Below are 27,548 nucleotides of genomic sequence, written 5' to 3' on the forward strand. Positions count from 1 at the left end.
TGATGTGACTCTCCCGCCGTAAAATGAGTTAGGGGGGACAAACAAAGAAAATGCAGTGCAATATTGCAAAACATAACGACTGATATCTTCTAAAGGCACTGTGAAATCCTTATGATAATGCTCTCTCACTCTGTCATCAATTGTTGTGATGAAAGTAATATTTGTATCTGGACGGCGGCGGCGGCGGTGCTTTAAGTTGCAAAGAGGTGGTTGATATTGATCCCATAATGCACACGCAGGTTTGATGTATGGCTTATGAAAGCACTTTTGATATCTTCCCCCTTCACAATCTCGTCTGCCACCATGCACACAAAAGAGTGCGCAAATGTATTTTTTGATTTATAAACGAACGACGCTCTCAACACAAATATTTTTGCACACATAAATATATATATTTATACATATTGAATGTCACTGCATTACTATGTGGATTTTGATGTAATTTATGTATAATACTATTTATTTGTGGAGTGAGTCATTAATGTGTAAATCCCGGATTACCCTTGTGAATCCTTTTTTCTTGCGTTCATTAAACCTGAGACAATATGCCTCACGCTGTTCAGGTTGCACATTGATGGTCTGCTGGATCAATAACATATAATCACAGAAGCACAATGAGCCGCTGTTCCTTTCACGCCACGACCGGGGGAGTCAGATGGAACAAAGCAATCCAGAAGTAGAGCGTGTCTTACGCAACGAGAAGCAATTACCCAACATATTTCCAGTGTAATGAGGAATGGCGTCCTGTGGCTTCATTTAAAAGACTGCATTGATTGTGTCCCCCCCCCCTCCCCCCTCCCCCCATTCTCCCCATTCAGGCGAAGCCCACGTTGACACCCTGGTGAACATGCGCAAGGTGACCCATCAGACCATCAGCGAGGAGCTGTCCCAAACCGTTCTCCTCCCCTGCCTCTTCACCCTCCGCCCCGGGGCCGGGTCGTCCCACGAGCCCCCCAGGATCAAGTGGACCAAGGTCTGGGGCCAGAGGGGCTCCGACGGCCTGCAGAAGGAACAGCCGGTGCTGGTGGCCAAAGACAACGTGGTCAAGGTACGCCAGATAACCAGAGGCGCCGCCGTTGTGAATTTGTTCGGCGTCGGCTTTGTTCTTTTTTTAAGGAAATGACACAACGGGTCTCCCTCCCTCGGCGTTTGCTCTGCCCTCAGGTGAAGAAGGCCTTCCAGGGTCGCGTCACGCTGCCCGGTTACAACAGGAACCGCTACAACGCCAGCCTGGCTCTGTCGGGGCTGCGCTCCAGCGACGCCGGGCTGTACCGCTGCGAGGTAGTGGTGGGCATCAGCGACGAGCAGGACACCGTCCCCCTGGAGGTCACAGGTGAATCTGAGGACAGATGCGTCCCCCCCCCTGTAAAGCAGCCATTTTGAATTGGAGCTGTGATGCTAAAACAAACTTCGCTTCATGCTAGTTACAATGAAACATGCTAGTAGTAGCCAGCTAGCTTGCGTAGCTAGCTGGCTAGCCACTAGAAGCTAGTAAATAAGAGTTGTTCTTAAGAAATGTTAAGTCATTTGTTGTAAACGATGGAGATAATCCGACAGCTATCCGACCTTTCTCCAGGTTGTAAAGCTTTACGTCTGTAGTTCTAAATATCACTTGTGCTCAGCAGAAAGCTGTAGGCCTAAAGATCGTTTTTCAATTAAACCAAACTGCGTGTGTTTAAATTACACATAAAACACTTGGAAACTGTCTGTTTATGGAGAACATTTTAAATATGAATTAGTAGAGTAGAAGAGCTATTGCTAGCCAAGCCTTCCATTGTGAGCTGATGAGGGTAACGATGATGAGAAGGGTCCTGAATTAATTCAAGTTTCATCCACCTGCTATTATTATTGTAATGTAATTATATAATTATAATGTGTTGGACAGGAATATAAACACTGGACAGTCGCACCAATAAAGCTTTACTAGAACATACAAAGAATGTGCCACTATTCTCGCAAACCTCATTATTCCCCTGCAAAGAGACATTAATATCATCTCGTCAAATACAATATTACATAAACTGATGACAAGTCGTGATACGGAACGTAATTAACGCGGTTTATTTCATTCTCTGCGTTATACATCATTTACTATCCATAATTAACACTCTTCCTCTCTCGGTTGTGTGCAGCTCTCCCAATGTTCTCAACCTCCCCCACTATGAATATTAATGAGCCCGTGTTCCACGTCAGGATAACACATCCGTTCCCCCCCGTTGGTTGTGTATTGTCCGTGTGCACGATGGTGCGGAGGAACTAGTTGACCCGGGCCGCTCGCGTGCTGATTGTGTGCGATAAGCCGAACCGACCCAATGAGGTGGGAACCCGGCGGCGTTAACAGTGTTATAGGACTCCAGGACACCCGGACTAGTGGAGTCACCCATAAGCTGCTCCCTGCAGGACAACCACGGCGACTTTCTGAAGGTATTTCAGACCTGCGGAGCTTTCATCTGATTATTTCCAGGTCACTCATTATTTTTTATAATGAGCTATAACGACGCCTCTCGGCCGCCAGTAGCCTTATTATTTCACCCAGCAATAGACGCGTCGTATCCCACCTGGTTTCACCTCACTGGCACGCATGCAGGTTGTGCACACGCGTGTGGGAACGACGTCTTTGCGATTCCGTTATTTCAACGAGGAGGCTGCCTGCCTTTCTTAAGTCATCGCAGCGACCTCGTCTCTCTCCATTGCGGCCAGTCTGCATGTCGGCGAGCAGGGACCCCTGTCACGCTGCCACGGAGACCCTGCGCCCTGTTGGCCGATCGATTAACGCGCCATGAAAACAGCTCCTTCAGAGAGAAACCAATTACGCAGCTGGCGAGGTCCAGCCGTCTCCAGGGCTTAGTCTTAATTGGCCGTCACACTAGACGGCAAACCACAGCCGTCCTCACGCTACTTCTACTGAGTGCTTAAGTGTTAATTAGCAGGTATCGATGCTGCTGGGCTTTATCAATATCATATTAATCCACGGAGCTCTTCTAACGGAGCGATTTGTGTGGGCACAAGCCTCGAGATGTCCTTCCTCTCTTACTCGCTCCTTGTTTAGTCTCCATCTTGCGGCAAATATTGAGCGTTCAATCGTCTGCTTCTCAACAATTAGAGGACAATACCGTTGATAGCTCGTCCGTGGTGAGATGTGGAGGGTGTATCAGCACCGGGCACGTGGAAGAGCATATTGTAAGTCTTTATTTGTCTTTTTTTGCCCCACCGTCCTCCAGTGGGCGCAAAATGCTGGTTCCAACTGGCAATGTTGACGGTGGTAATTCGATTTATCGTTAGTCAGCTGACGTTAGATGTGTGGATTCAAATCACTGGAAACAAAATCGCCCGGCAACTTCAAAGATCGATGCGTCTCAATTCAGATGCATCTGTCAGTACACTTATGTACAGTGTGTACTTCCTAGTGCGCTGCATTGTGCCGGACCCGCCAGTGTAAACGATACGAGTAGTAAGGGTACTGTAAGCATTACATGTGCAAGACACACCAAACGTTCAATAATAGATAAATACGCGCAATGCATTACCAAAATAATTCTACTGCGTTCGCCAAAAGTGACAAGAATTCACATTTCAGTCCAACTCTAAACAACTTTATCAGCGCTGTGTACTAACCGATATCGCCAAGGGACGCCGATGGTTCTGCAATGGAGGCCTCGAGCCTCCACACAGACGGTGCCTTCCTGCTGTTCCCTCAGGAGACCGTGTGAGGGAACGTGTGAGGATACAGAGGGTAAAAATAGAGGCGCAAGGTACTCAACCCTCACGAGGAAAAAACCTGACAGCAGACCCATTTGCGTCTCTCCGGTGTGCGAATTAGCCGGCGAGCTTTGCATCTCCCGTCCGGACGCGACTCCGAGGGGAGAGGACTTAGCAGAGAGGCTTTCTGCTCCCCGGCTCAGTGAAGAGGATAACGCGGCCGCGGTGACACGGCGGCTTGTGGGAGCCGCGTCCGGCCCGCAGCCCCGAAGCGCTAATGCTCAAATTGCCATGCGGGTCCCGTCTGCGAACTCTCCTCGACGCGGCCGCCGACGATAAAGGACTCGCGTTAACGGCTGGACGCCCACGCGGCTCCTCGCGGCAGGCGGGGTTGGGAGGTGAGGGAGCGTTAGACGGACACTTCAGCGGCTAATCTGGTCCCGTTTAAGTGGAATGTCCTCCCCTCACAGCCGACGGCCGTGTCTCACTCACGTTGATTTATTTCTTCCATTTTGCGGCTTCCAATTGTTTTTTCTTGCGCGCACTTTTCTTCGCACTCCCCTCTGCTCTCACACAAGGGCCGTGTCTCCCCCCCCCCCCCCCGCTCCAGGTGTGCTGTTCCACTACCGGGCCCCCGATGACCGCTACGCCCTGTCCTTCGCCGACGCCAAGAGGGTGTGCCTGGAGAACTCGGCCGTCATAGCGACCCCGGGTCAGCTGCAGGCCGCCTTCGCCGACGGATACGACAACTGTGACGCCGGCTGGCTGTCCGACCAGACCGTGCGGTGAGGTTCTCCTCCTCGCCCCTTCATGAGAGGACGCTCTGTCACTATGGTTACCACTCCTTCTGGTTAAATGATAGCCCGAGGAAGCCGCACGGCCTGAGATCCGGGGTGGGAACGTTGGTTCTGTAGCCCCCTTTATTATCTCACTGCAGCAGCATCTTAGCGTGTCCCGCCGTAGATCCTAATTAGCATCCGCGGGGCTGGAACTGGGGAGGTGTGCTGGCAGCTATTGTTTGTTGGACCGGGCTGCTCTATTTAAAATCTCTATCGGAGGCTTGTTTTGGGCAGATGTTTTTTGATAATTTGCCACACGATCAAACGTAATTAAATGCGTCCTGCAAACGTGCTCCGTCAAAGTGTCGCAACCTGCAAGTCATTTAGTTCTGTTTGGAGCTTTTAGGGACACAAAACTGTGCCGCATAATTGGACCTAATTGCTTGTTTGCACACAATGAAGGCGGTTAACCGTCCGTCAGGCAGCTGCGTGTGCTTCATTCTGCCACCTTCCATGAAGTCCCTGGTAAACGCTCCACCCGTGCGTTCGCATTTTTACATTTCTGTCCAGCAGATCAACTGTTTTTCACATCCCTCTCCCGTCTCTCGTACCGCCTTGCTTCCTACGCTCTTGTTTTTCTCACTCGGGAGTCACCTAATTGGTCCGGATCAAGGAGGCCGCGGCTGCACGTCAGCCAGGAGGAAAGCGGCCAATTAATGCGGTTGGGGGCGGGGGGGGGGGCAAAGAATTCAGACATCAGCCATCGCTTCATCAGCCACCGCCGAGCAGAGAGAAAGAGGCCGTGGACGTTACAAGACCCGGTTCTTTTGTTCCCCTGGAAGCAGGTCGCTGGGCGAATGTCACCTACGTTTGATGGTGTCTGCATTGGTGTATCGCGTGTTCCTATAGGACAGTCCCTGCGTGCCCGGCGTAATCTCTTAATCAGCCTCTTTGCCGCTTGAATCAATGTTCTCGTGGAATAATTGCTCAGTTGGAGTCGGGAATATAGATCGCTGTTTTCTCCGCCCCGGAAGGCTCGCCAAGCCGCTGGAAGACTTCCTGATTCTTATTAACCTCTCCTTGACTTCCTTCCTCTCTACTGGAATTATTAAGTTGTCGGAGCATCAAACACATTTTAAAACAATTTCAAGTGAAACAACAGGATGGTTTATTTCTGTGAAACTAGGACTGCGGGCAGAATAATTAAAGGAAGCAAGATACTGTATCTAGTGAAATGGTTTCCTGAGGTTGTTGTGACGTGTAATGAATGTTAGCTCGCTTTAGCATTTAGCATTCCAGCTACTTTACTTTCTTTGGGTAATGTATTTGGAAAATATCTTCCAGGCAGACAACTCATTGTGTTTTTATCTTCCTGCGTGTGTGTGTGTGTGTGTGTGTGTGTGTGTGAGCACATATTCGTCCACAGGAGCAGAGTTTGTCTGCGTCGGCCTTATTTGCCTCATGGCCGCGCTGAATTAATCCCTCTTTCAGTTTTCACTCACGCTCTCTGTCGCCCGTTTCTCTTTAAGGTATCCCATCCAGTCGCCTCGGCCCGGTTGCTATGGGGATCGCGAGGACTCACCCGGAGTCCGTAACTACGGCGACAGGTCCCCCGATGAGCTGTTTGATGTCTACTGCTTCGCCAAGCAGCTTCAAGGTAGGAGTCAAGAGCCTCGGCCGTGCGTTCTGGGTTCAGTCGTGCACGGGTTCACCAAGTTGCAGATCGGCCGTCGCGAGAACGCTGTAACCAAGACAACGCTCCGTGAGAATGGAAAGGAAGTGGGCAATCGGAGAAGAGGCCGTGGAGGCGACCGGGAGAAAGACGGACATCGTTGAGTCCAGCTGTCATGTTACAACCTCCTGCAGATGAAACTGAACTTTTACTAACATTCTGTAGGCTACAAACGTTAGGCAGCTAACTAGCTGCTCCTTCATTTACACGTCTCCTACAGGGGTCACCGACTGACAAGGAGGGCGGCTTCTCACCTGGGACACGTAGCTTTAGTTTCCTTTCTCGTAGCAGCATGTCCATTGTTGGTGCTGGAGGGGGAAGCTTGACAGGCACGGCAACGGTAACTAAGCAGTGAATAGCCCGTACAGCGTGTTTCTCGTCTTCCAGACGCTCAAGGCGCTTTTACTAAGTCACCCACTCACCCCTTTTCATACACTGATGACAGGAGCCTTGCTCTTCACTCACCCGCAGTCGACTGTAAACTCCGCTAAATCGAAATGATGTTGCACCTCTTTGGGATTTCAAACTACTTGTGGTTAAGGAAGATGGAAGTGTTCGTTAAACCTTAAATCCCTGCCCACATACATCCGCTGAGCAGTGTTGCACTGGTTATTGTTCCAGATTAATCCCAAGGTTGACTGAAGTTCCTGGTTGGCTTTTGCTCCTCCCCGAAGGTTCAACGAAGCAAACCCTTCAAGCTAACTCCTCCCTTGCTCATACCCGACATCGTAGAGTCGTTTTGTGTGTGTGTGTGTGTGTGTGTGTGTGTGTGTGTGTGTGTGTGTGTGTGTGTGTGTCCTTTGCACACCTCCAGAACCGCTCGTTCAATCCTCTTTTCACCAGGAGAGTGTGTTGCTGGGGATCCGAGGAGGTGCAGTGAAAAGTCAACGTCGGTGCAATTTAGACACAAAAGGAGGATAGGAGGGGGGGGGACTTCGGTAGAACATCTGTAGCGGGAATATAGAGCAACGCGCCTCATTGACTGCAGTTCCCACTGATATCACAGCCGAACCGCCCTTCACTTCAATGGGGTGCAACCCATTAGCGGTTCTTGACAATGTTGCAAACAGCACTTCCACACGGACACACGCCAACAGGGCCGCCGGCAGGAAGACACAGGCAATGCACGAGTATATCCAATGCCCGCTTTCTACTGGTGAATGACCATCACCTGCTCACCCCTCATAAAGCCAACCTTCCCAGCATGCACCTGCAGACTTTGAGAACTATTGTCATCCCTCCCGACGCCCCGGTGTGTTGCGCTGGGCTGAAGGAGACGGATATCAGCGCTGCTTGTGCTCTGCTTTCACTTTATCAACGAGTCCGCGGCGGCGTTTGTGATATTTGCATCCTCCACTGAACGATCACACGCGCAGCGCGGGCTTTTTAAGCACAATCAGACACACTGCGGGGGTTCGTCTGTCTGGGTCACTTGCTGTGAGCTGCTCGGCCCACAACTGTTATTGAACATAATAGCGGTAGGAGTTACAGTAGCAGCGCTATTAGAGGTACGAACAACCCCACGTGCGACTGAGCTGCCGAGCAGAGAAGATTGCAGGACCACCTATAGACTTTGTATCCATCAGCAGACGATTTCAGTCAGGGAAATTACCAACCTGATTGGAAGAATCGACAGATAATTGTCTTTAATCAAACTAAAATTACTAGCTGTGCTTTGTGTGGAAAAAAACAAAACAAATAACTACAAGTAAAAACTAAATGAATGTTCATTACAACACCATGTGCCTTTTTCCTTCCCTGCATGGATGTCAGCATGCTTTGGTTTTCTTTCATTTAGTTAAAGTCTTAGTAAAATGAAAGGGAAGAAAAATACTTTTCAGCTTTTCATAATTTCTTTCTTATTCCACCATAAATGAATTAATAAGCATTTTTTTCACAATCCTCCCAATAAACAAAGCACTTCAGCCTCAGAATTTGAAAAGCGAAGCCAATGCTGAAGAACCTTAAAAAGTATTGCCTATAATGACCACCAGGGGGCGACTCCTATTCCTATAGAAGTCTATGAGAAAACCTGTCTACTTCTCTCTTGATTTATTCCCTCAGTAAACATTGCAAACATGAGTTCATGGTCTCAATCTCTTGTTGAAATTCTTCTCCACTTCACGTCACTGTCAAATGGAGCGTTAAAGAGGGCGGGGCTACCTTCTGATCGCCACTGACTGAGAGCTGTCCATGTTCTCGTCATGGGAACTTCAACATTTGAGTTTTACGGTCATGTCATCAAAATTGTGCAACACTGGTCAAGTTTTGTTCTTCTCACTGAAATAGCTCACTGAACTTTAGTAAAACCTCCAAAGACGAAGGCTGCAACGCCGTCAGCCTCTGAGCCTCGTCTCTCCTCTCAATGCCCCCCCCCCCCCCCCCCCCACAGGCGAAGTCTTCCACTCCTCAGTGCCAGAGAAGCTGAGCCTGGCCACGGCCTCCACCCACTGCCACTCCCTGGGCGCCCAGCTGGCCACCGTCGGGCAGCTCTACCTCGCCTGGCAGGCCGGCCTGGACCAGTGCGACCCCGGCTGGCTCGCCGACGGCAGCTCCCGCTACCCCATCAACGTCCCGAGGAAGAACTGCGGCGGGGACGAGCCCGGGGTGCGGACCGTGTACAACAACCCCAACCGCACCGGCTTCCCCGACACCGCGGCCCTGTACGACGCCTTCTGTTACCGAGGTACCGCCGCAACGACAGAGGGGCCCTCCAGGGAGGAGTTAGGTTGGATTGACCCTACACCCCACTAGTGTTGTGCACTTATTCACTCCATAATGCTTCATCTGGAGCTCATCTTTCATTTGTTCCCGCTTGCATTGATTCTAGCACACTGCAGACTGACTTTTGTAGTTCGAAATACATACATATTTCCACGCATAAGAGTAAAAAAAAAAAAAAAACTGACAATTCCATCTGTCACAATGCCATGTTATGAAATTCTCACTGAGGCAAAGCATCGACATAACCCAATCATTTTGAGTCAACAAGAACAGCGTGGGAGCGGAGCACGGAGCGTTTGTCATAACAAGCAGCTGAAGATGAACCTTCGCGTCGCACGAAGCTGTCTGCACGTCGACATCAATGTTTAAAACGTTCGCTGTCCTTCAGACAGCTAAATGTTGATAGAAACACAAGAAAAACCCCAATCTATTGTTTAATAGCGGGAGTTTGGTTCTTGTCGATTCAATCACATTAATATTGCAGGAGCTGCGTGTTGGTTCATTTAAAAACGATCCATATCCAAACCTCCTGCCCAGCAGCAGGCACAGAATTTAAGCCTGTATGAGGAGCCGTAACAGGTTGACGCAGTGGGAGCAGAGAGGGAACGTGAGGTTCTGCGTTTGCAGCAGTAGATGAAGCCGCTACAGTGGAAGAAAAGCGCGGCGCTTTTATTAAAATGTTGCTTTTTGTGTGTGTGTTGCAGCCCACCGGCTGGCGGGGGTCCGGGCTGCGGAGCCTCAGGTGTTGAACCCAGCAGCAGAGCCCGCCTCCTCCTCCTCCGTCTCCGACGCCGAGCGCCTGGACCCTTTTCCGGAGACTTCCGACTGGACCGGCCTGGTCGACTTGGACGGCGCGGGAGTCCGATCCATCGCCGGGATCGACAACTCCTCCGAGACCTCCGAAGAGCACGTCGTCATCCACCTAAAGCCGGAGGAGGGCTGGGGGGGGAAACTGGAGGAGTTCAATGACACAAAGGGCGGCAACACCACCACGGGCCTCGCCGACCCGGAGAGACACGGAGGTTCAGCTCACGAGGTAGAAGAAGAAGAAGAAGACGGCGACGGCGGCTTTTTCGGATCCTCCCCCGCGTTCTCACCCGCCCCCTCTTCCACCCCCCAGTCCCACACCAGTAACAGCGTGTTGGCCGAGTTTGTCAACGCGCTGATGAAGCCCTTCAGGTACTGGAGAGGAGGCGAGGGGGTGGAGGACACGGAGCGGGGGCCGGCAGTGGAATCGGCAGAGAACCAGACGCAGGGAGAAGCCTGGGGTTTACCCAAACCAAGCGTGGACAACGGCGGCGTGGACAACGCCATCGCGCAGCGCGGCGGCGGGAGTTCCTCCTACAGGACGCCCGCCGGCGGGCCGCGGCGTCCCGAGGACGGCCTGTCCGAGCAGGAGAAAGAGGTGATGCCGCTGATTCGATTGGCGCCCGCGGTCCAAAGCGCACGGCGGCAGGACACCGACACTGAGCCGGGAGAAAGAGCCTCCAACGCGTCCGCGGCCGCCGACCCTCCGCCCGACGGTACGAGCCCCCCCCCCCACCACCACCACCCAATTCTATCTGTGTGTGTATTTCAATCCACCTCTAAACTAACAACCAGGTGTGGAATCGAGACATAAACGAGGGTAAATGGAAAAGGGTTTCTTTCAAATGGAGACGTGATGCGTTCACCGTGAATCTCGGGGGGAATCACAGGATCCGTTCACGTCGCGCTCTTTAACCAGTCTCCGCCTCTCTATTTGCGCTCTTTCTGCGCTTGCCTCGAGCACCCTGTGAATTCTTCTTCTGCAGGGCCATTTGAAGTAGCGCTGTAGATTTAATTAAGCAGTGATAGCAAACACACACCAATGGGGCACGACTCGCGCAGCAACACGTTGCCGTGTTCGTATATATCGACGGAGCGCTTTGTTTCCAGTGCCGGCTGTCAGACAGTACGAGCCGAGCTGGATTTACATTAAAAGGTCTGCTCGCACGCGTAACGCTCGTCCAGAGCAAAGCAGACCTTCCCCACATCAGAGCACACTGAAACAGGGACTGTCATTAGCCGAGGGGAATAAAGTCAGCTCAGAAGCTCAAGATGGCCCCACGAATCCAGCAAGAGGTGCATCATCAGGGGAGCTGGGGGGTGGCCCCCCCCCCCAGTGCCGCTACAGAGCAGCGAGCTAACAACTAGCGACCTATAAAGAAGCCACGCCCCTTGAGGCGCTGTCGTTACGAAATTCACCCCTGTACGTCAAATTAGCTGTAGAGAACGAAACCGTTTTCTTTAGTGGAGGTCTATGGTGATTGATTTGCGTTTGAAGCCGGCCCCTGGTGGCCGTTAGAGGAACTGCAGTTTCAGGACAGCGATGGGAAGAGTCCACTGATCAGAGGATCAGCTCCCGACTGTGAGGTCGCCGGACCAAAGACCAGCAGAATCTGCTGTATCGACCGTGCCGCAAAGCTAAGGGGGCCCATCGGGCCAAAGGTAGACAAATTTCCCCCCGATGGGAGATGGAAAGTGCAGCGCAGCCTCTGGCGCTTTTAATGGCCACCACAAAGAACACTTGCTTGGCAGCAGCTTGAGGCGAGGACACGATGAAAGGCTCGAGAGTCTCCCACAGACACCCAGAAGAATGATTAAATAAAGGTGAACGGCTTTCTTCTCACCTAACGAATACCGACGCCGTTCATTTAAACAGCGGCGTCCGCTGCTCACCGCCGCGCCGCTGAGGAGAATCCAAGCTCCGGTCCGCTGCATTATTCACGGCCGCATCCAATTAACGAGGAGGCCGCTTTTCACCTCCATCCCACGGCTGCGCGCTCTCTGAAGGTAGGCGGTAATGATCGCCGCAGCGAGGAAGGGCGGCGAAAGGAGACGGGAGGGAAGTGAAGGGGTGGTGGGGGGCCGGGGGGGAGGAGGGGGGGCGAGGATGAGTCGTTTTTCTGTCTTTAATGTTGCTGTGAGGGAAAGCTGCCCAGCTGATGTCTCTTCTTAAACCGGCATCAGTGAGCTGAGTTAACTCTGTTATTGCACGCCGCAGGCTTCCCCTTGGATCTCCACAACCCTTAATAACTGATGGGGCCCCGTTGCCTCTTTGATTAAGGCAAAGGGGGAGGGGGGGGGAGGGGGAAGGGGTGGGGGCTGTGAGCACATCCAAGAAACATCAGAATTTAAACATTGAATCAAATTAATTTCTGCATTTAGAAAAAAAAGGCCTCTGAAGTGCGCGCAGGGACTCGAATGATCTCCCTCGCGGATCAGAATATATATTTTTAATATTCCATTGAATGACATTAAGCCCCCAGTGGAGCCCGTCCGCCTCGAAAAAAAAACAAAAAAAACGCAGGTAGCGTTTGAATAGACTCGACATGCAGGACCCGGCTGTCCGTCAAAGGAACCCGCCAGAGACGCATTTTATGTGATAGCCGAGCGTCGGAGCTCCTGACATGATTCCCATGGCCATCCAATAACTCCTCCCCGGGCTTTTTTTAAATTATACTTTTTATTTTATTAGATGCCGTAACTGCAGGTGGCATCGCCCCCCCCCCCCTCCCCCCCTCTCTCTCTCTCTCTCTCTCGCACTCCCTGCGTCTCCCTCTCAGGATTTAATATCATGTCCATGTGACCCGGGGGGGAAACTCTCAGGTTGTTTACTCCGGTAAAGTGGAGTCAACGCGGCCCGCGCCACTCGCAGCGAGGCCACACCATTACCGCCACAGCGCCGGGTTTATTATGAGGCTGTTTTCGCCACATTTCGGCGCCGGGGCTTCTGAACCTTCTCTTGCCGAGCTGCAACCATCCAGACCTGCGCCTAATCGGCCCCCTTTTCATTTGTCACGCCGGCCGTTACGTCGATGATCACGGCAGATTAATGTGTTTAATCATTCTCCCCTTCATCGGAGTGTGTAGTAAAAGTATGTAATTGGCTATATTTGGGTTATTAATACGACAATTACTCCGGTCCACGCGGTTCTTATGGAGATGGAACCTCGGCCTCATGGAGCTCACTCGGGCGCCAGGAAAACGGCGGACGCTCTGAATAATTTACGCGCATTTTAATATTTCATGCATGGACATATTTGTGTATGTTCCCCCTCTCGGGGTAATTTGTTGTGCTGGGGCGAGTTATCCCCCCCCCCCCCACCATGGGCAGCCAAACGGAGCCGAGCGGTGACGTCGCCGGGAGCAACACCAGCCGAGGCCTCCCGGTAACACAACCTAAAAACAGACGGCAACATCGAGAGACGCACACAGACACCATGAATCATTGATGGTGTCGGTTTTAACGCCGTGAGCTGATGAGGAGACTTCATCTAAATAAACACCGCGGATGGGATGGGGGGGAGGGGGGGGTTCGGGGTAGAAGAATCCACAGGGAATTGATAAAACCGGGGCAGAGAAGAGGAGTGTGAAATTACGTCCTCCCGCCGTCCGTCGGCGGCCATCTTTTTGTCGGAATAACCGATTCCACTCTTGAGGAAAGACGCCAGAAACAACAAAAGCCGACGGCTTCTTTCAGGAAGAAGCAGGTCTCTTATTTGTGAATGCACATCTTCAACAAACTTCCAAAAGCACATTCCAGAGTCCATCATGCGCCCAGCGGTAGAAGATGGAACTTCACCGCGGCTCCTTTTCAGAAGAGGGAGCGGAATTTAAATATTAATAGATGATCCCGTTTGGGAATGTGGCAGTTTCCGCACGTAAAAACCAATAAGTAAAAATGAATTAATCATTGGAAGGAATAGAAATCGCAAGTGATTTTTTGGAGGTTGTTTTGCAGCGTGACAGCAGGGAAGAAATAAACCTTTGTTTGAGGTTCAGGACCAATTGAGTGAAGTTATAATTTGTTCTTGATGGGTTTATTTGATGCTAAAAACGGAACTGAGTGCAACATTTGAAAAGGAAATGAGATATATGTAGAGCAGCTTTCCTTCTTTTAATAATAATAGTAATAGGATGAAGGTGGTCCTCATTTCTAAGGTTTAAATCTTTGTTGTGTAGGAAATGTAACGGCGTTCTGATTGGCTCCCCGTGTGGTCCCGCCAGCCGCCAGCTACGATCTCCTGGGAAATTAGCCTCCATTTAAAAACAAAACGCCGCGTTGGCTAGCTAGCATCGGCACGCGACATCATGTGCTCATTTGCATAATCTCAACGTAATTGCGCATTCATTTGCATAAAGCTTAGTCGCCGTGTCGTCTCGCGGCGAATGAGCTGAGAGAGGGGAGGGGGTGGGGGGGGGGGGGGGGGGGGGATCAGGGCTGTTGGCGGAAGAGCAGTCGGATCATTGGAAATGAGTCACAATATCATATAAATGAATATATTTCAGGCTTCCTGTCCGTCGGTTGGAGCGAGTCGGCGAATCGGTCGCCACCAGCAGAGCTATTGTCTTACAATAAGCCCTTCTGCAAGTCGGGGCTGGAAAGTTGTCTATTCCCGCTTTAGGTGTCTTTACTAACCCAAATACAAATGATCTGGTTAGAAGAGAACAAACCGACCGAGGCCGAGCAGCACACCCCCCCCCTATCAGCTACTGGGGGCTCAGTTTAAGCCTGGCTTTTGTTTTAATTGCTAATTCCACATGCATAGAAATGAAATCCAACCCCGTCCTCTCCGCCCCCCATAATGGAATTGCATTAATTAGTCTGTTGTGTGTCTTTGTTCCCTTTAGGGTTCAATGCATCTGGTCCCAACGAGACGTCACCCCCCGGGGATCATGTCAACGCGTCCGGCCCCCGAGGTCCCGGGCGAGGCCCGGCTTTAGGCCCCGCCCCCGGCGGCCACTTACGATGGGCCGTCAAATCCATGCATGCCTCCGGACGAGGCCCCCCTGGGAATGTGCGGCCCACCTGGGGTCCCATGGAAGCCAAAGCGGGGCCGCTCGAGGTCATGACCCTGCCCCCGTCCCTCCGACAGGACAACCTGGACAACTATTCAGGCCAGGGGAAGGACCAGGACGGAGAGGACGCCAACTCCCCGTCGGCTGCCAGCACTGCATCGGGGGAGGAGAAAGAGATGGAGGAAGAGGAGACGGAGGAGAAGGAGGAGAAGGAGTCGGAGGAGATTAAGGAGATGGAGGAGAAGGAGACGGAGGAGAAGGAGATGGAGGGGAGCAGCGACGGGAGCAGCTTTCCCGGCGGATTTGGTTCAAAAGCCAAAAGCAGCCCTGAAGTGAAGCCCTCGCTCGTCCCGAGCCCCACCCAGCCGGTGACGGTGGGGGAGCTCACCTCGCCGTCCCAGTGGCAGCTGGTGCAGCAGCCCACCACCCCACCCGGGGGCCCCTTGGAGCCGGAGCCGGCAGAGGAAGCCAGGGGAGAGATCCTCTACGTCCGCGGGCCCACCCACGACCCCGCCCACGACCCCACCTCGCCGCCCTCGCCCGGAGAAGGAAGTACTTCAGACTCGGCGCTCAGCGCCGGTTTTAAGAAGTACGGCGAAAGCACCAGCCGAGTGGAGGCGCCCACTTCCACCCCCGGGGTCCTGACGGAGGCGCTGACCACCCCCGCAGCGACCGCGGCGGAGCTTCAGACGACCGGAGGCGCACGCAGGACGGACCCTATCGCCGCGACGACCCCACCGGGGAACCCCCCGGAGAGCGCCACCACCGAGGAGGCGTCCATCTCCATCTCGTGGGTGCAGGAGGAGCGGGAGAAAACGACACGCGACCTCTCAGCTGCTCCGGCTCTCAGCACCTCGGGCGCTGTTTGGTTGACCACCGTTGCGTCGGGCTCCAACGCCGCCGCCGCCGCCACGGAAATGGAATCCCGGTCGGCGGTGTCCGAGTCCTTCGTGGTGGGGAGCCGGTGGACGCCGTTCAAGAGCGCCAGCCCGAAATCGGAGGACCACGAAGCGCCGGTGTCGAAAGAAGCGAGCAACCCTTTCGGGAGCGTCGAGCCCAACTGGGCCTTCGGGTTCATCCCTTCAGGTACGTGAGGACTGAACGTCCCCATTCATCGCCGGTTGGGGTTAGCGGCGGCGTGTTGGCGCCAGAAATATTCACCCGCCTCCACGCACGCCCTCACCGCTCCTCTCTCTTATCGTTTTGTTTTACATCTACCCACTACGCCGCCGCCGCTGCGACACGCATCACGCATCCTTAATCCCGGCGCGTTCCCCCGCCCCCGCTCTCTCTCTCTCTCTCTCTCGCCCCCCCCCCCCCCCCCCCCCCGCCAACGTTGGGTTCAACGAGGCAGCTCCCGCCAGCGAGGCGGTGCAGCGAGGTGAGGCCGAGTAGGTCTCAGTGAAGTAATTAGCGGGTCGCAGCGAGTGCAACGAGGTGAAATGGCGAGAGGCCGAGGTCCCCGTCCCCAAACGAATCAACGGAGACACAAACGACAAGATGGGAATCGTAATCGACTGCGTCTCCGTTTCTCGTTTTCCAGTTTGTCCATGTTCCCCCCTCTCTCTCTCTCTCTCTCTCTCCCCCTCTCTCCCCCCCTGCCTCTCCGGCGGTGGGCTCAACTTTTCGCTCGATCCCCAAACTTCCCAATGACTGTTTGCCTCAGCGCACGCGTACATTTCTCTCCACGGTTTATGGCCCTGGTGCCGTTAACGTACACGAGCGCTTTGTGTCTTCAATTGCTTTTTTTCTGGCAACTGGGTAAAACATGGCCATGGCGCCACCAATCAACGGCGTGGACTTCTAGACTTTGGGCTGATGTAACTGTAAGATTGAACGGTAGGATGTTTATTACAAGACCAAAATGAGAGAAGACAGGAGTTCGAGGTGACGCCGCTCATCTGTATCAGGGTGACATTTGGACGGAGCTTCTCTAGTCGAGTGGTTAGAAGCAGGAGGCCGCTCCCTCTCGGTGACCTTTTGTGGTTGTCAGTTAACGTGCGAGAGCATTACAGCAAAGGTTTGTCTTCCCATTACAGCCAGGAGATAGAGACAGGACGGAGGGAAAGGGCAGGTGGACAGACAGCTTCGGAGAGGAAGGAATGGGGGAGAGCGGTTGTCCTCTATTCTGCTGCGGGTGGGAGTAAATGAACCTCTTCAATCAATGATCAGCAGCCACATCAACACGTTCCCGTGGGTGTTCAGGCAGTACGTTGCTGCTCATGCTCATCTCTTCTTTCTTCACGTTTCTCTTCCCAATCCGCTCGATTCCCAGTTTCTGCCCCTCTGCGTCCTATTTGGCCGTAGAGGGCGCGATGAGACACTGGTGAGACATTTAAAAACCCGCTCGCTCCGGCCTCCAGCTAAGCCCACGCGGATGGGCGGAGACGCGCGCGCACGCTGACTAAATGTACGCGAAGAAGCACCAGCATGCCGCGCTCGCTCGGGAGTAAACCTCCATAATCCACCCCGCATATCTCAGCAACACACACACGCTGAATATGTCTTAATCCCTCAGTGTGAGAAAGTAAACAAGTCGCCTTTTATTCCTTTTTTTAATAACTCATATCTTCATTTCCATATTGCGTAATCCTAAAGTCTGTATGAAAGTTTGTAGCATCACAAGAAAAGTTACAAGTCCAGAGAATCCCGACCTTTGGATTACGAAACGGCGGTTTGACCCCCCCCCCCCTCATGGAATAAAGCCCGGCCCCAGGCCTCTGGCGACATCAGTAACGCGGCGGCCGGCCCTCAGCCCAATTACAGCGTTACATTTGTAGGAGAGGAGCCAGTGGAAGGAAGAGAAATGGCCACGGCGGCGTGTTATCGGGGTCGGTGGACGGACGCTCGGTTCGTCCGCCGGCTGCTGGAGTCCTCGCTGCTGCTTAGAGAAAGAAGCCTATTGATTATTTTTCTCCCAGCTTTCTTCTTCTTTATGCCTCTTATTTCTCCTCTGGTCGTTGTGATGGCGCCCGGCGGAACAATTTGATGGCCTCTTGAACTCAAGTCAGTCGCGCTCACGCCGCATCGGATCCTCATCCTCGTCGCTTTCCGTTTAACAACGAATGAAATAAATTGTCACCTCCCTTAAATCCCTTCGCTGCCTCTTCTCTCATCCTGCTTTCTGCTTCTCGTCTCCAAGTTCTTCTTCTTTCTTTTCATGGTGTAATTCCTCCATTTTTTTCCGAATCAAACCCTCCCGCAGAAGCTAATCCTCCGCTATTGGCTGCTGCATATTAAATGAATGTGATTTGTTAAAGAAGAGCCTCGAGGGACACTGGGCTCCATCTCGGTGTGGGATGAAACGCCGCTGCACTCCGCTCGGCGTCGACGGAGTATCCGGTTAACCCGGGGGGGGGGGAATAACGGCGCGGCGTTGACAGTGAGCTTAAGCACGCTGTGGCGAGATGTCGGACGGAGCCTTTTTAGAGCGTCTGCTCACCACGATAACGCACATCAGCAGAGCTGCATCTAAAAATAAACAATTCTCACATCTTCCTGCTTTTTCGAGGCATCATCGCCGCGGTAAGAGAGCAGAGAAAAAGGCCGAATCAAACGCCCCCTTTGTAACCCCGACCGCCGAATCTCCACCGGTGCCCAGATAGAGGAACATGTTGCTCCTGATTCTCCATTTGCAAAAATCAGCCCCCCCCCCCCCCTCGAATCAGCCCTTTGAATCAGGCTAATCGCTGCACTGTGGACTGCCGCTGCCGCCCCCATGTTTTGTGTAATGGAGTTCCCAATAACGCGGGTGTGTTGCGTAACCCCCGGGGCAGCGCCGGCTGGCATCGCATCGGGACGGCCTCCATTAAGGACGGGTCTCTACAGGGCAAACGCAGGTGTAATTAGTGGCATGAATCATGGCCCTGTTACATTTATCTGGCCTAGCGCACGGCGGCTCACCGCGACGGGCACACAATTGACGCTACGCTAAGCCCCGCCCCCTTGGGGCTTTTGCAGCCGTGGGTCACGCCAAGCAGCGTTTTTCTTGGCCGTGCCTGCACAATGAAGAAGTGTGGACACATCTGTGTGCGAGTGCCTTCCGGTGAAGGTTGTTCAACATCGATACGAAAGGCAAATGTTTGTCGTTTGGCTGTTAAACTGAAACTGGTGACTAAATAATTCAGCGGGGAGTTTAACGCGTGGAAGGCAAAAGGCTCGGGCAAAACACCGGCGCTGGGGAACAGAATTTGATTCATAAGTTACAAGTCAAAGATAAAAACATCTGTGTAAGCTCTGAACCAACAGAATTTGGGTTTAATTTTCCGGTCGTGGGCCTGAAAAAAAACAAATAACACCAAAAATCGCTTAAACATGCAGCTTCTTTTTCTGCCGTCATACAAAATGTTTTATTATCTTTGCTGCCACAACAAAACCTGGTGATTATTCAGACTCCAGCTGTGCTTCATTTCCAAACTCGCGTGACCAGAGCTCCCATTACGGCGGATGAATGACTCGCTCTCTTGACTCCCAACTGGTGGCAGCAAAAAAACGCGTTGTTGTTGTTGTTATTGTTGGTCAGTCGCACTAAATGCGCTGCTTTAACCCCCCAACTTTTAAGCATTGTGCTCGCACATGCGTGACGAGTTGCTCTCTGAGAGAATTTCTCGTCTCTTTCCCAAACTTTGCATGTTTGTATTGGAGGGTTCACAATACTCGCTGCTGTGCCCATAACGGCTCCCTATTAAAAACAATAGGATTCACTGAAAAGACTTTTTTTTCTTACACAATGAATCGTCCTTTTTGGGCCCCTTGAGGCCCCCCGGGGGCTTGTAGAGTCTCTGTCAGGGTCCGGTGGGAGGTGACGGGCGGGATGGACGGAGTCTGAGCGCTTTGGCAGGGTGCTTTTAGGGGGAAATTGTGCGTGTGGCTGCGCGGAGCGGGACGAGACTATTACCTGGTGTCAGGTTCCTTGGCCGGCCGCTACAACGGACGCATTAAGGGGCCATCCGATTACACGTCAGGAACCTGCTTCCTCTCCCCGAGACACTGTCTCACTCCTCCGTGCGTATCTAACAGGTTGAAGCTAGCCGTGCACGGGCACTCGCGGATCTGATGGGGTCACAAAACACACAAGCCCACAGATCTGTCCCAGCAGGGGGGACGGAGGTTTAAGCGGGGTCTGCTGGCGTTGGCTCCAGCGTAGACAGTCACCGGCTGTGTAGCTGTCCAATGGCAAATTACACCTTCAGACACAACGTAGCTCACACTTAAACTAAAGCTAGAGAAGCATACGTGGGTCCACAGCAGCAACTGTCTGTTCCTCAGACCCATCGTTAGCGCACCGACTGCCACGTTGTCCTCCTCAAGACACCCGAACCAACCCGTCTTACTGGAGGTGAAGGTGTAGATTACAGCCTGCTGTCTGGAACATCGGAGGCTTCTGTGAGTTTCAGGTGAAGCAGTTCTTCTTTGTTGGCTCCAGGCGGAGCGTCCTGCCCACATCTCCTTTTCCACCAGCAGTGCTGTCAGAACAACGTCTTGATGGTAACCAACATGCAGGCAAGGGAGGAGGACATCCCCGATCTGTGTGTGTGTGTGTGTCTTTCCTGTCTGGGTTCTTTTGTTGTGGTATATCCACAAAACAACTCCTGTGGAAGTGTGTACCTGTTGTCGTTTGCGTTTGTCGAGACGCGAGAACACAAAGAGGAAGGTTTGGTGATTCATTTTTGTCTTCTCAGCAAGTCACTTTGTCTCAGTGGGACCAAGTGGAGACGACTCACTAAGTGGAGACCAGAGCTGTGAAATAGGGAGTAGTGGTGTCTGTGCACTTGGAAAACACGCCACATGTGTGCGTCAAAGTGGCCTTTGTACGTTGAATCTACATTTGTCGGAATGTTAAATGTCTGCTTACTGTGCCATCGCAAAAAACACTGAGCAGCCACACGGGTCGACTTGGAATTGGAGAATCTGAGCAGTTAAAAATGTAATCTTACAAAACAAAGATACTCTTTCCCTTGAGTGCTGTGTAACTTAATAATTAAACCGATTTTGAGAGTATTTCCGTGTTGAACAAAATTTAAAAAAAGCCCCCAAAAGTGAACCTTAAATCAGAAATGATCTCTGCACTTATGAAGGATGCAACAATACATCATTTGACTTTTTGATGTCCCGTCGCCTTCAGCTGGGATAGAAAATAACATTAAGTAATACTAATATATACAAAAATGCCCAAATACTTACTTACTGTTGCATAACTAGACCCTAAAAGGAAGGTAACCTACGTCGGAGGTTTACTTTGAAAAGACATCATTTAACAGGAAGAAACAGTCTGTTCCATCAACACCACCAAGCGCATTTCAAGGCCTCCTTCTTTGTCTCTGTTTGATTGTACATGAAAGCGGAGCTCCGCCTGCACAGGTGCGCCGTCATTTGAACGCGTGCACGTTCATCACGTGGCCCCAGGGTCAATAATTCATGATGCATCGCTGCTCTCGGTCCTTTGTGCGCGTCCACGCCGTCTTTGGATCATCTTTTTAAACGGCGGAACGCCGGTTGATTCCATATTCTCATTTCACTAAGCACAGACACGTTGGGGAAGAAGGGAAAAAGAAAAAGGTGGATAGAATGTGTTTGTGATGATAAGCCAAGATGGATTATTTTCTTTCCACTCTGACAGCCCAGATAATGCGATTTATTTAGGACGAATGGAGACGCCGCGCGTAACAAAAGACCCTCCATTTCTCCGTCGGGCTGCCGTCGAATCGCCGGCCCCGTTGCCCCCCCCCCTCGCCGGCCCCGTTGCCCCCCGCCGGCCCCGTTGCCCCCCGCTGGCCCTCTCCCGCTGACTCAGTGTGACACCCCGAGCTGCTTCCTGCTGCTTCGGGCTCAGGGTGCTGCCACTGTGGCTAATTACAAGTGTCACGCCGTTTCTTAGCTTGTGTGTGTGTGTGTGTGTGTGTGTGTGTGTGTGTGTGTGTGTGTGTGTGTGTGTGTGTGTGAAATCGGCTCTCAATTTAATGCTATTTCCGTATAAGTTTAGCGTTAAATTATATTCTAACTTATGAGTGTTATTGGAGTTCTTTACTGTTCTTCATGGTTGGTATAAAACTACCATTCCTCCTTTTTCATCTTCAATGGGGAATATAAAAGGTAATTTTTTATCCATTTATGAATCGCAGACCTGCTTGTTTTTGGTACTTTGGATTTCCTGCTGGAGGAGAGTTGAGAAACAAGGAGCCACAGACCGAGAATCGGGGACGGACGTCTTATATTTGTATTTAGAAATGAACAAAAGGGTTTTCTTGTGGTCGCTGTGTCGGAGTTGTAAGAATACGTGTTCAAGAATTGGAGCCTGGTCGGGGTTATCAAAAATTCAGCCGAACGACTTCTCTCGTTCTGGGAAATTTATTTGTCAGATCACAGGTCAAGTATCAGCGCTGCGTTTGCAAAGGCAGGAGCAGTTCAGGCAGCACACAGGCCGGAAGAACAACTAACATCAGCAAGAACATCATGTTTTATAACCCTTGAAAGACAGAGAAGGAAATATTTCTATTGGCCCTAAACTGGCGTAGAGGAGGACCTTCCACCTCCCGCATCTAAAGATCCGGTCACATCCAATGTCCAGACTCCTGACTTAACGTAAACATCGTAAACAGAGTGTGTATGTTGAATAGTGTTGGTGTGTCTCTAACCCCCCTTGGCTGGTAAATCTTCTAGTTGACCCGCAGACCTTGCATTCCTCAGCCAGGACAGAAACTGACTCCCCATCTTGTCAGACTCGTGTCTGCCTGCTCGGCACATCCTGCTTCCCCCCTTACCTAACTCTTAAATCAAGACAAGACAGCGAACCCCCAACTAAGCCCATGAAAAGAACTTTTGATTATCAGAGTAACACATGAGTGAGAATCCTCCAAAATAATTTACTAAATGTAAACAAATGAATGATAACTCCCTGTACCCACAGCAACATTTCTTGACCTTTATCTTATAACCGTGCATCTGGTTTCTATTAAAGTCACAAACATATTGGATTCCCGCTCTAACACGGAAAGAACAAATGACGCGCGGATCGGTTTGCAGACTGTAAATTGATCATATCGCCGTGTAAATAAATAATAACTTGGCACAGTTTAATATATTGGCAGTCTTTTCATTGAGTAATCCGGTGTTGATTGCAGCTTTCGGCGTGCTCAGTAATAATTAATGCACACGCTTCATTAAGAGACTTTCCATCCCAACGAGAGGTCACGTGGAACTTGGGGCCTCACAATGTTTTTAAAATCGTCAAGTAAATCTCACTTCAGGCAATTTCCTCTCTTTCAGCCTCAGCAACTCTTATGAGGCCGTAATCCTCGTGAGTTCCATCTTATAGCAAAGCGTGCTTTGTTTTACCGGCTGAAGAGGATGTTTTTGCACAGTGTTGTCTTCACACACACACACACACACACACACTCTGAGGCGGGCCGTGTGGTCGGTGGGGACAGAAATAGCTTCTCCCTCCTCTGCGGTGGCCATCGATGCTCGTTTGTCAGAGGCCACGCTGCCCCCCCCCCCCCCCCCCCCTCCCCTCCCCTCGTCCGCGGACCCCTCCCCTCGTGGTCGAGCGGATTCGAGGCGTCGTCCTTGAGCGCTGACTTCCTGCCAGCCCCGGGAACGCCGGGGCGTCCAGCAGGTGCTCCGGCGTGATGGGAGATCGATAGAGTATTACGATATCTTCCTCTTTTTAACGACGGCTGGCTTTTATGGCATACAGCATGTGACCCCCCCCCACACCCCCCCTCTACATTAAGTCTTAACAACCACATGGCCACATTCGTTTTTTATCACTACACTCGTCAATCAAAAGCAGTGACACCTCCACAGACGCACATCTAGAGGCTCAGCAGCTAAAGGCCGAGTCAGAATTAAGCTGTAAATAAACTCTTCTTCCTCGTCTGTCCTGGTGGGAAGTTGGGATTTATCTCCGGTGCCGCCGACTGACAGTCGGCCCAGTTGGTTGAAAGGAAAGCGGTGGAAGCTTGAAGCAGTGAACCCCCCCACCCCCCCCCCCCCCCCCCAAAGGGTTCGGTGTAACGGCCCTCGCCGACTTCAAGTTACCGGCACCACCTGCGTCTCTCCGTCTGTCCCGCTCCACCTCTCGGCCCTCGCTCCCCTCTGCCCATCCGTCACCAGGAGGTAATGCGAGAGCGCTCCGGGGGGCCGTGCCAGAGATGCGGCGTTATCTTTATTCCAGCAGACACAGGTTTCATACCCCCCCGGTGTGCATTCAGTAATTGGAGCTGGTCTGCGGTGAGTGACTCGGCTGATGGAGGTTGATTCGTGGATCTCGTTTCTCGCCGGTTAGTCGTGCGTCCTGTCAGGGGAGAGGTGGAAACTTCAGGGGTCACTCAGGTCGCTGCAGATGACTCAGTGAACGGTGACATTGCTAAAAAAACGCCAATGAGGAAGTGGACCTAAAGCGTTTTGACCCATCAGATGTGTCTTCTCCTCTCTCGATTTACCCTCTCAGTAAACACCAGGTTATGGTCTCAATCTATAGTCTCACGTAATACAGGTTGATGTTCATTTAGTAAATTATTGGTCCATTTAGAGACAAATAGGCCGTAAAGATACGCTTTAGGGCGGAGCTTACCGGGGTTGACAGGTCGCTGCATTTTCACATTTCAGGCACGTACGTGATCGAGGACCAATTAATTGACTATGAATTTACCTGCAGACGGTTCCTAATGTGGCGTTGCTCTCTCGACGTGTGGACCGGGCCCGGCTGTCATTCATCACACTTTTGCATATATCACTTTTTGCTGTCGTCGCTGCACGCAGTAAACACACTCCTGTGTGTGTGTTGCAGACGTTTACCCGCGTGGAGTTCGGTGTATCTGTCAGCACAAGCTTTTTATGGGGGGCTTCCATTATGTCGAATTTGCAAAGCACTCAGATTCAGACTTCATGGGACGCAAGACATTTCCCTTATCGCAATCCTCTTTTATGGCCCATTCCAAATCCTCTGTGTGTGTGTGTGTCTGTGTGTGTGTGTGTGTGTGTGTGTGTGTGTTCGGGGAGCAGCTTCCCAAATGTGCCACAGGGGATTATCTCCCCTCCTCCTGACACTTAACACGACCCCAAAGAGCAGCACAGTGTCACGCTGGAGAACATGTTTCATAAATCCTGCAGAGGATTGAAGAGATGTTTCTGCATCCGCTCAACGTCGGGGAGGAAGATCTCAGGTTGGCAGAGACCACGGCGCCCTCCTCTGGCCCCGCCTCCTTCTCCTTCTCCTTTCCCCTACGACTTTATCCCAGAAAGAGAAAGACACTCAGAAGATCTGGAAGAGGCGACCTATTTTAAGACCAGGGCGCAATTAATCATGAGCAGCAGCAAGCATCAAGTGAGGAGAAATGATGGCCCTTTTTTACTCCCTCTCATTGTCAGACCATCTCTCTCTCTCTCTCTCTCTCTCATATTTGTATTTTTCTTTGCTCAATCGAATGAATACGCTTTCAGCCATTTCTTTTCACTACCACCTCTCTGTAACCTCTCTGGTTGGGTAAATGTGAAACCCGCTGGATGGAATGTTTAGAGACAGAGCAGTGGAAGTGGAAGTCCTTCTCACGTCATAATCAAGGCCGTTTTGCTGGTTAAATGATGCACACGAATGGTCTCTATTGTGAAAGAAATGGAGGAAGAAGAATAGACGTCGAAGGTTTTAATGGCACCTCATGCAGGTCGGTCCGCACACATGAACGGACCACTGTGCCTTGGACGGACAGGTTGACCGTCCATGTCCACAAGAAACCAAAAGTCTCATTTATGCCACTGCGCTTTTGTGGGTTTACCTCTAGGTATTTATTGAAAGGTGACAGGAGCCAATCCGTCCTTTTCTTTTTACGTGTCTTTTTCTCATTTTTTCATGCTGGCAAAGGAAACCGTATATGCATTATTAACAGCAGCAGCCAGCGCTGCTGTTTCCCCCCCCACACACAGCCGAGTGATTGACCGGATGAGCGGTAAATCGGCCACGATGAGCCGGCCCCCAGCTGTCACGTCACGCCGCCCCTTTTTTCCCACTGCGGCAGACACTCAAACTGAAGAGAGGTTCGTGAGGCCGGCGCTCTGACGCGGGGACACGCGCGTGTCAGGCTGCGTCACGCGTGACTCGGGCAGATCGGTCCCGTCGAGCACGTGTTGCTCTTGTGTTTAGCACGAAGGTGATTCGTCGTTAACGTAATACTGTGTTTGTCATGATGCATTTCTGCTGTATTTTGCCTCTTTGTTTATTCTCAAGGTGGAGGTCTGAGTTCCCCCCCACCCCATCCCCTCTGCCCCCCCCCACGTCCCCCTCGCCTAGATCAACGGATATGACTCTAACAGCTGTCCTCATTTCTTCTCCTCACACATTCACCAGACATTCATGGTAGATTTGAGCTTTTCCATCAGCACATCATTAACCTTTTAAGTGACGTGTGTGTTTAAAATCACGTAGTTTTTCCTCCCCGCTGCCGAATTAGGAAATGAGTCTCTAATGTGTTTTTTTTTTTTCCTCATTCAGCAAATCACTTTTATGTATTTCCAAAGCCACACTTTCCATCATCTTCCCTTCCCCGGGTACCGGCGGCAGCCTCTCTGCAGCGCCACGTCGCCCCGCTTCACAGGAAATTGAATTCACGCTCACGTTTATCTACGTCTCACCGGCGTGCCATGCGTCCGGGGCGGAATGCACCTCGCACGCGCCGAGGCACGAGCGCAAATGGCCGTGGCTCGTGGCCGGGGGAACTGCACTGGGTGTTGTGCAGCGTCTCCGGGCTCATATGTCATTAAGTGCGGCCGGCTGCTGTTACGGGCGAGATGCAGTGTATCAGATGGCCTGACAGATTGTGTCGGGGGCTGCAATCCTATCGGGATCGGATAATAAAACGACACTTCATCGAGCCGGCGCCCTGCCGTCCGCACGCTGAATAAACAAAACCCTGACGGCCTAATTCCCCCCCCTCATCCCGCTCTAAAATATAACAGTAGTAATAACGACTTAATCTCCTCCATCTCCGCCATCCGCCCGCCAAAATAATTCTAGTGAAGATGCTCGGCCACTTGAAATGTGTTTATCGCCTCCCCGTGATGTGCCATGAAGAAACAGGTGCCCCCCCCCCCCTCCCGACGCAGCATACATGAGATGATCATCTAATGTATGCGGACCCCGGCTCATCATGAGAGGCAGTAGGAACGGCGGGGGGGGGCGGGGGGGGCGGGAGTCAGCACATCGTCCTTCGCCCGGCGACCATCAGTCACGACAAACGGGTGCGACAGAAGGCGACGTGGACCCATCCCTCACCTTGTAGAAAGTCCCAGAGGCCCGGGACGAGGAGGCCCACTCCGGACGGGCTCGGGATAATGACCGGGGGTGGAGGGGGGGGGTGGGGGCACAACGCCGGCTCACTGCCTGTCACAGTTTGTTCGAGGCTCTTCCGTAGGGCTCTTTCGCCGTAGAACAAATGGTGAAATTCACATTTGTCTCCCCTTTGTCTGTCTTCACAGTGGAGGACAACCCGTGTCAGACCAACCCGTGTCTCCACGGAGGCAGCTGCCTGCAGGAAGGGGACGGCTACAGCTGCTACTGTCCTCAGGGCTTCTCCGGAGAGAGCTGCGAGATCGGTGAGTCGCCGCCGGGTCGCGGACCGGTAGCTTGACTTATAACGAGACGCCAAATGGACAAACGGACCACGTACATATCGTACAAAAGTTGGTATGGGCCTCTGATCTCTCTTCACTGGGCCCCAAGGGGGGGGGGGGGGGGCCCAAGCACCGCCCAGGCTGTCTATCATACGCCCCTGGTGAGAGACGTCAGAGGTCAGCAG

General features: G+C 52.0%; 1 protein-coding gene across 1 annotated transcript in view; it reads left to right on the top strand.

The window, feature by feature from the left end:
- The first annotated feature begins 607 nt into the window (after positions 1-607).
- Positions 608-27,548, top strand: part of ncanb (neurocan b) — a 59,625-nt gene continuing 32,684 nt past the window's right edge. The window contains exons 1-8 of the mRNA XM_078108646.1: positions 608-1,048; positions 1,165-1,333; positions 4,310-4,484; positions 6,008-6,135; positions 8,603-8,896; positions 9,639-10,457; positions 14,590-15,843; positions 27,229-27,345. Coding sequence (XP_077964772.1) covers positions 848-1,048; positions 1,165-1,333; positions 4,310-4,484; positions 6,008-6,135; positions 8,603-8,896; positions 9,639-10,457; positions 14,590-15,843; positions 27,229-27,345 — 3,157 coding nt within the window. The 5' untranslated portion in view covers positions 608-847. The remainder of the gene's footprint in view (positions 1,049-1,164; positions 1,334-4,309; positions 4,485-6,007; positions 6,136-8,602; positions 8,897-9,638; positions 10,458-14,589; positions 15,844-27,228; positions 27,346-27,548) is intronic.

The sequence above is a fragment of the Gasterosteus aculeatus genome, chromosome 8 (genome assembly GCF_964276395.1).
Source record: "Gasterosteus aculeatus chromosome 8, fGasAcu3.hap1.1, whole genome shotgun sequence".
Taxonomy (NCBI): domain Eukaryota; kingdom Metazoa; phylum Chordata; class Actinopteri; order Perciformes; family Gasterosteidae; genus Gasterosteus; species Gasterosteus aculeatus.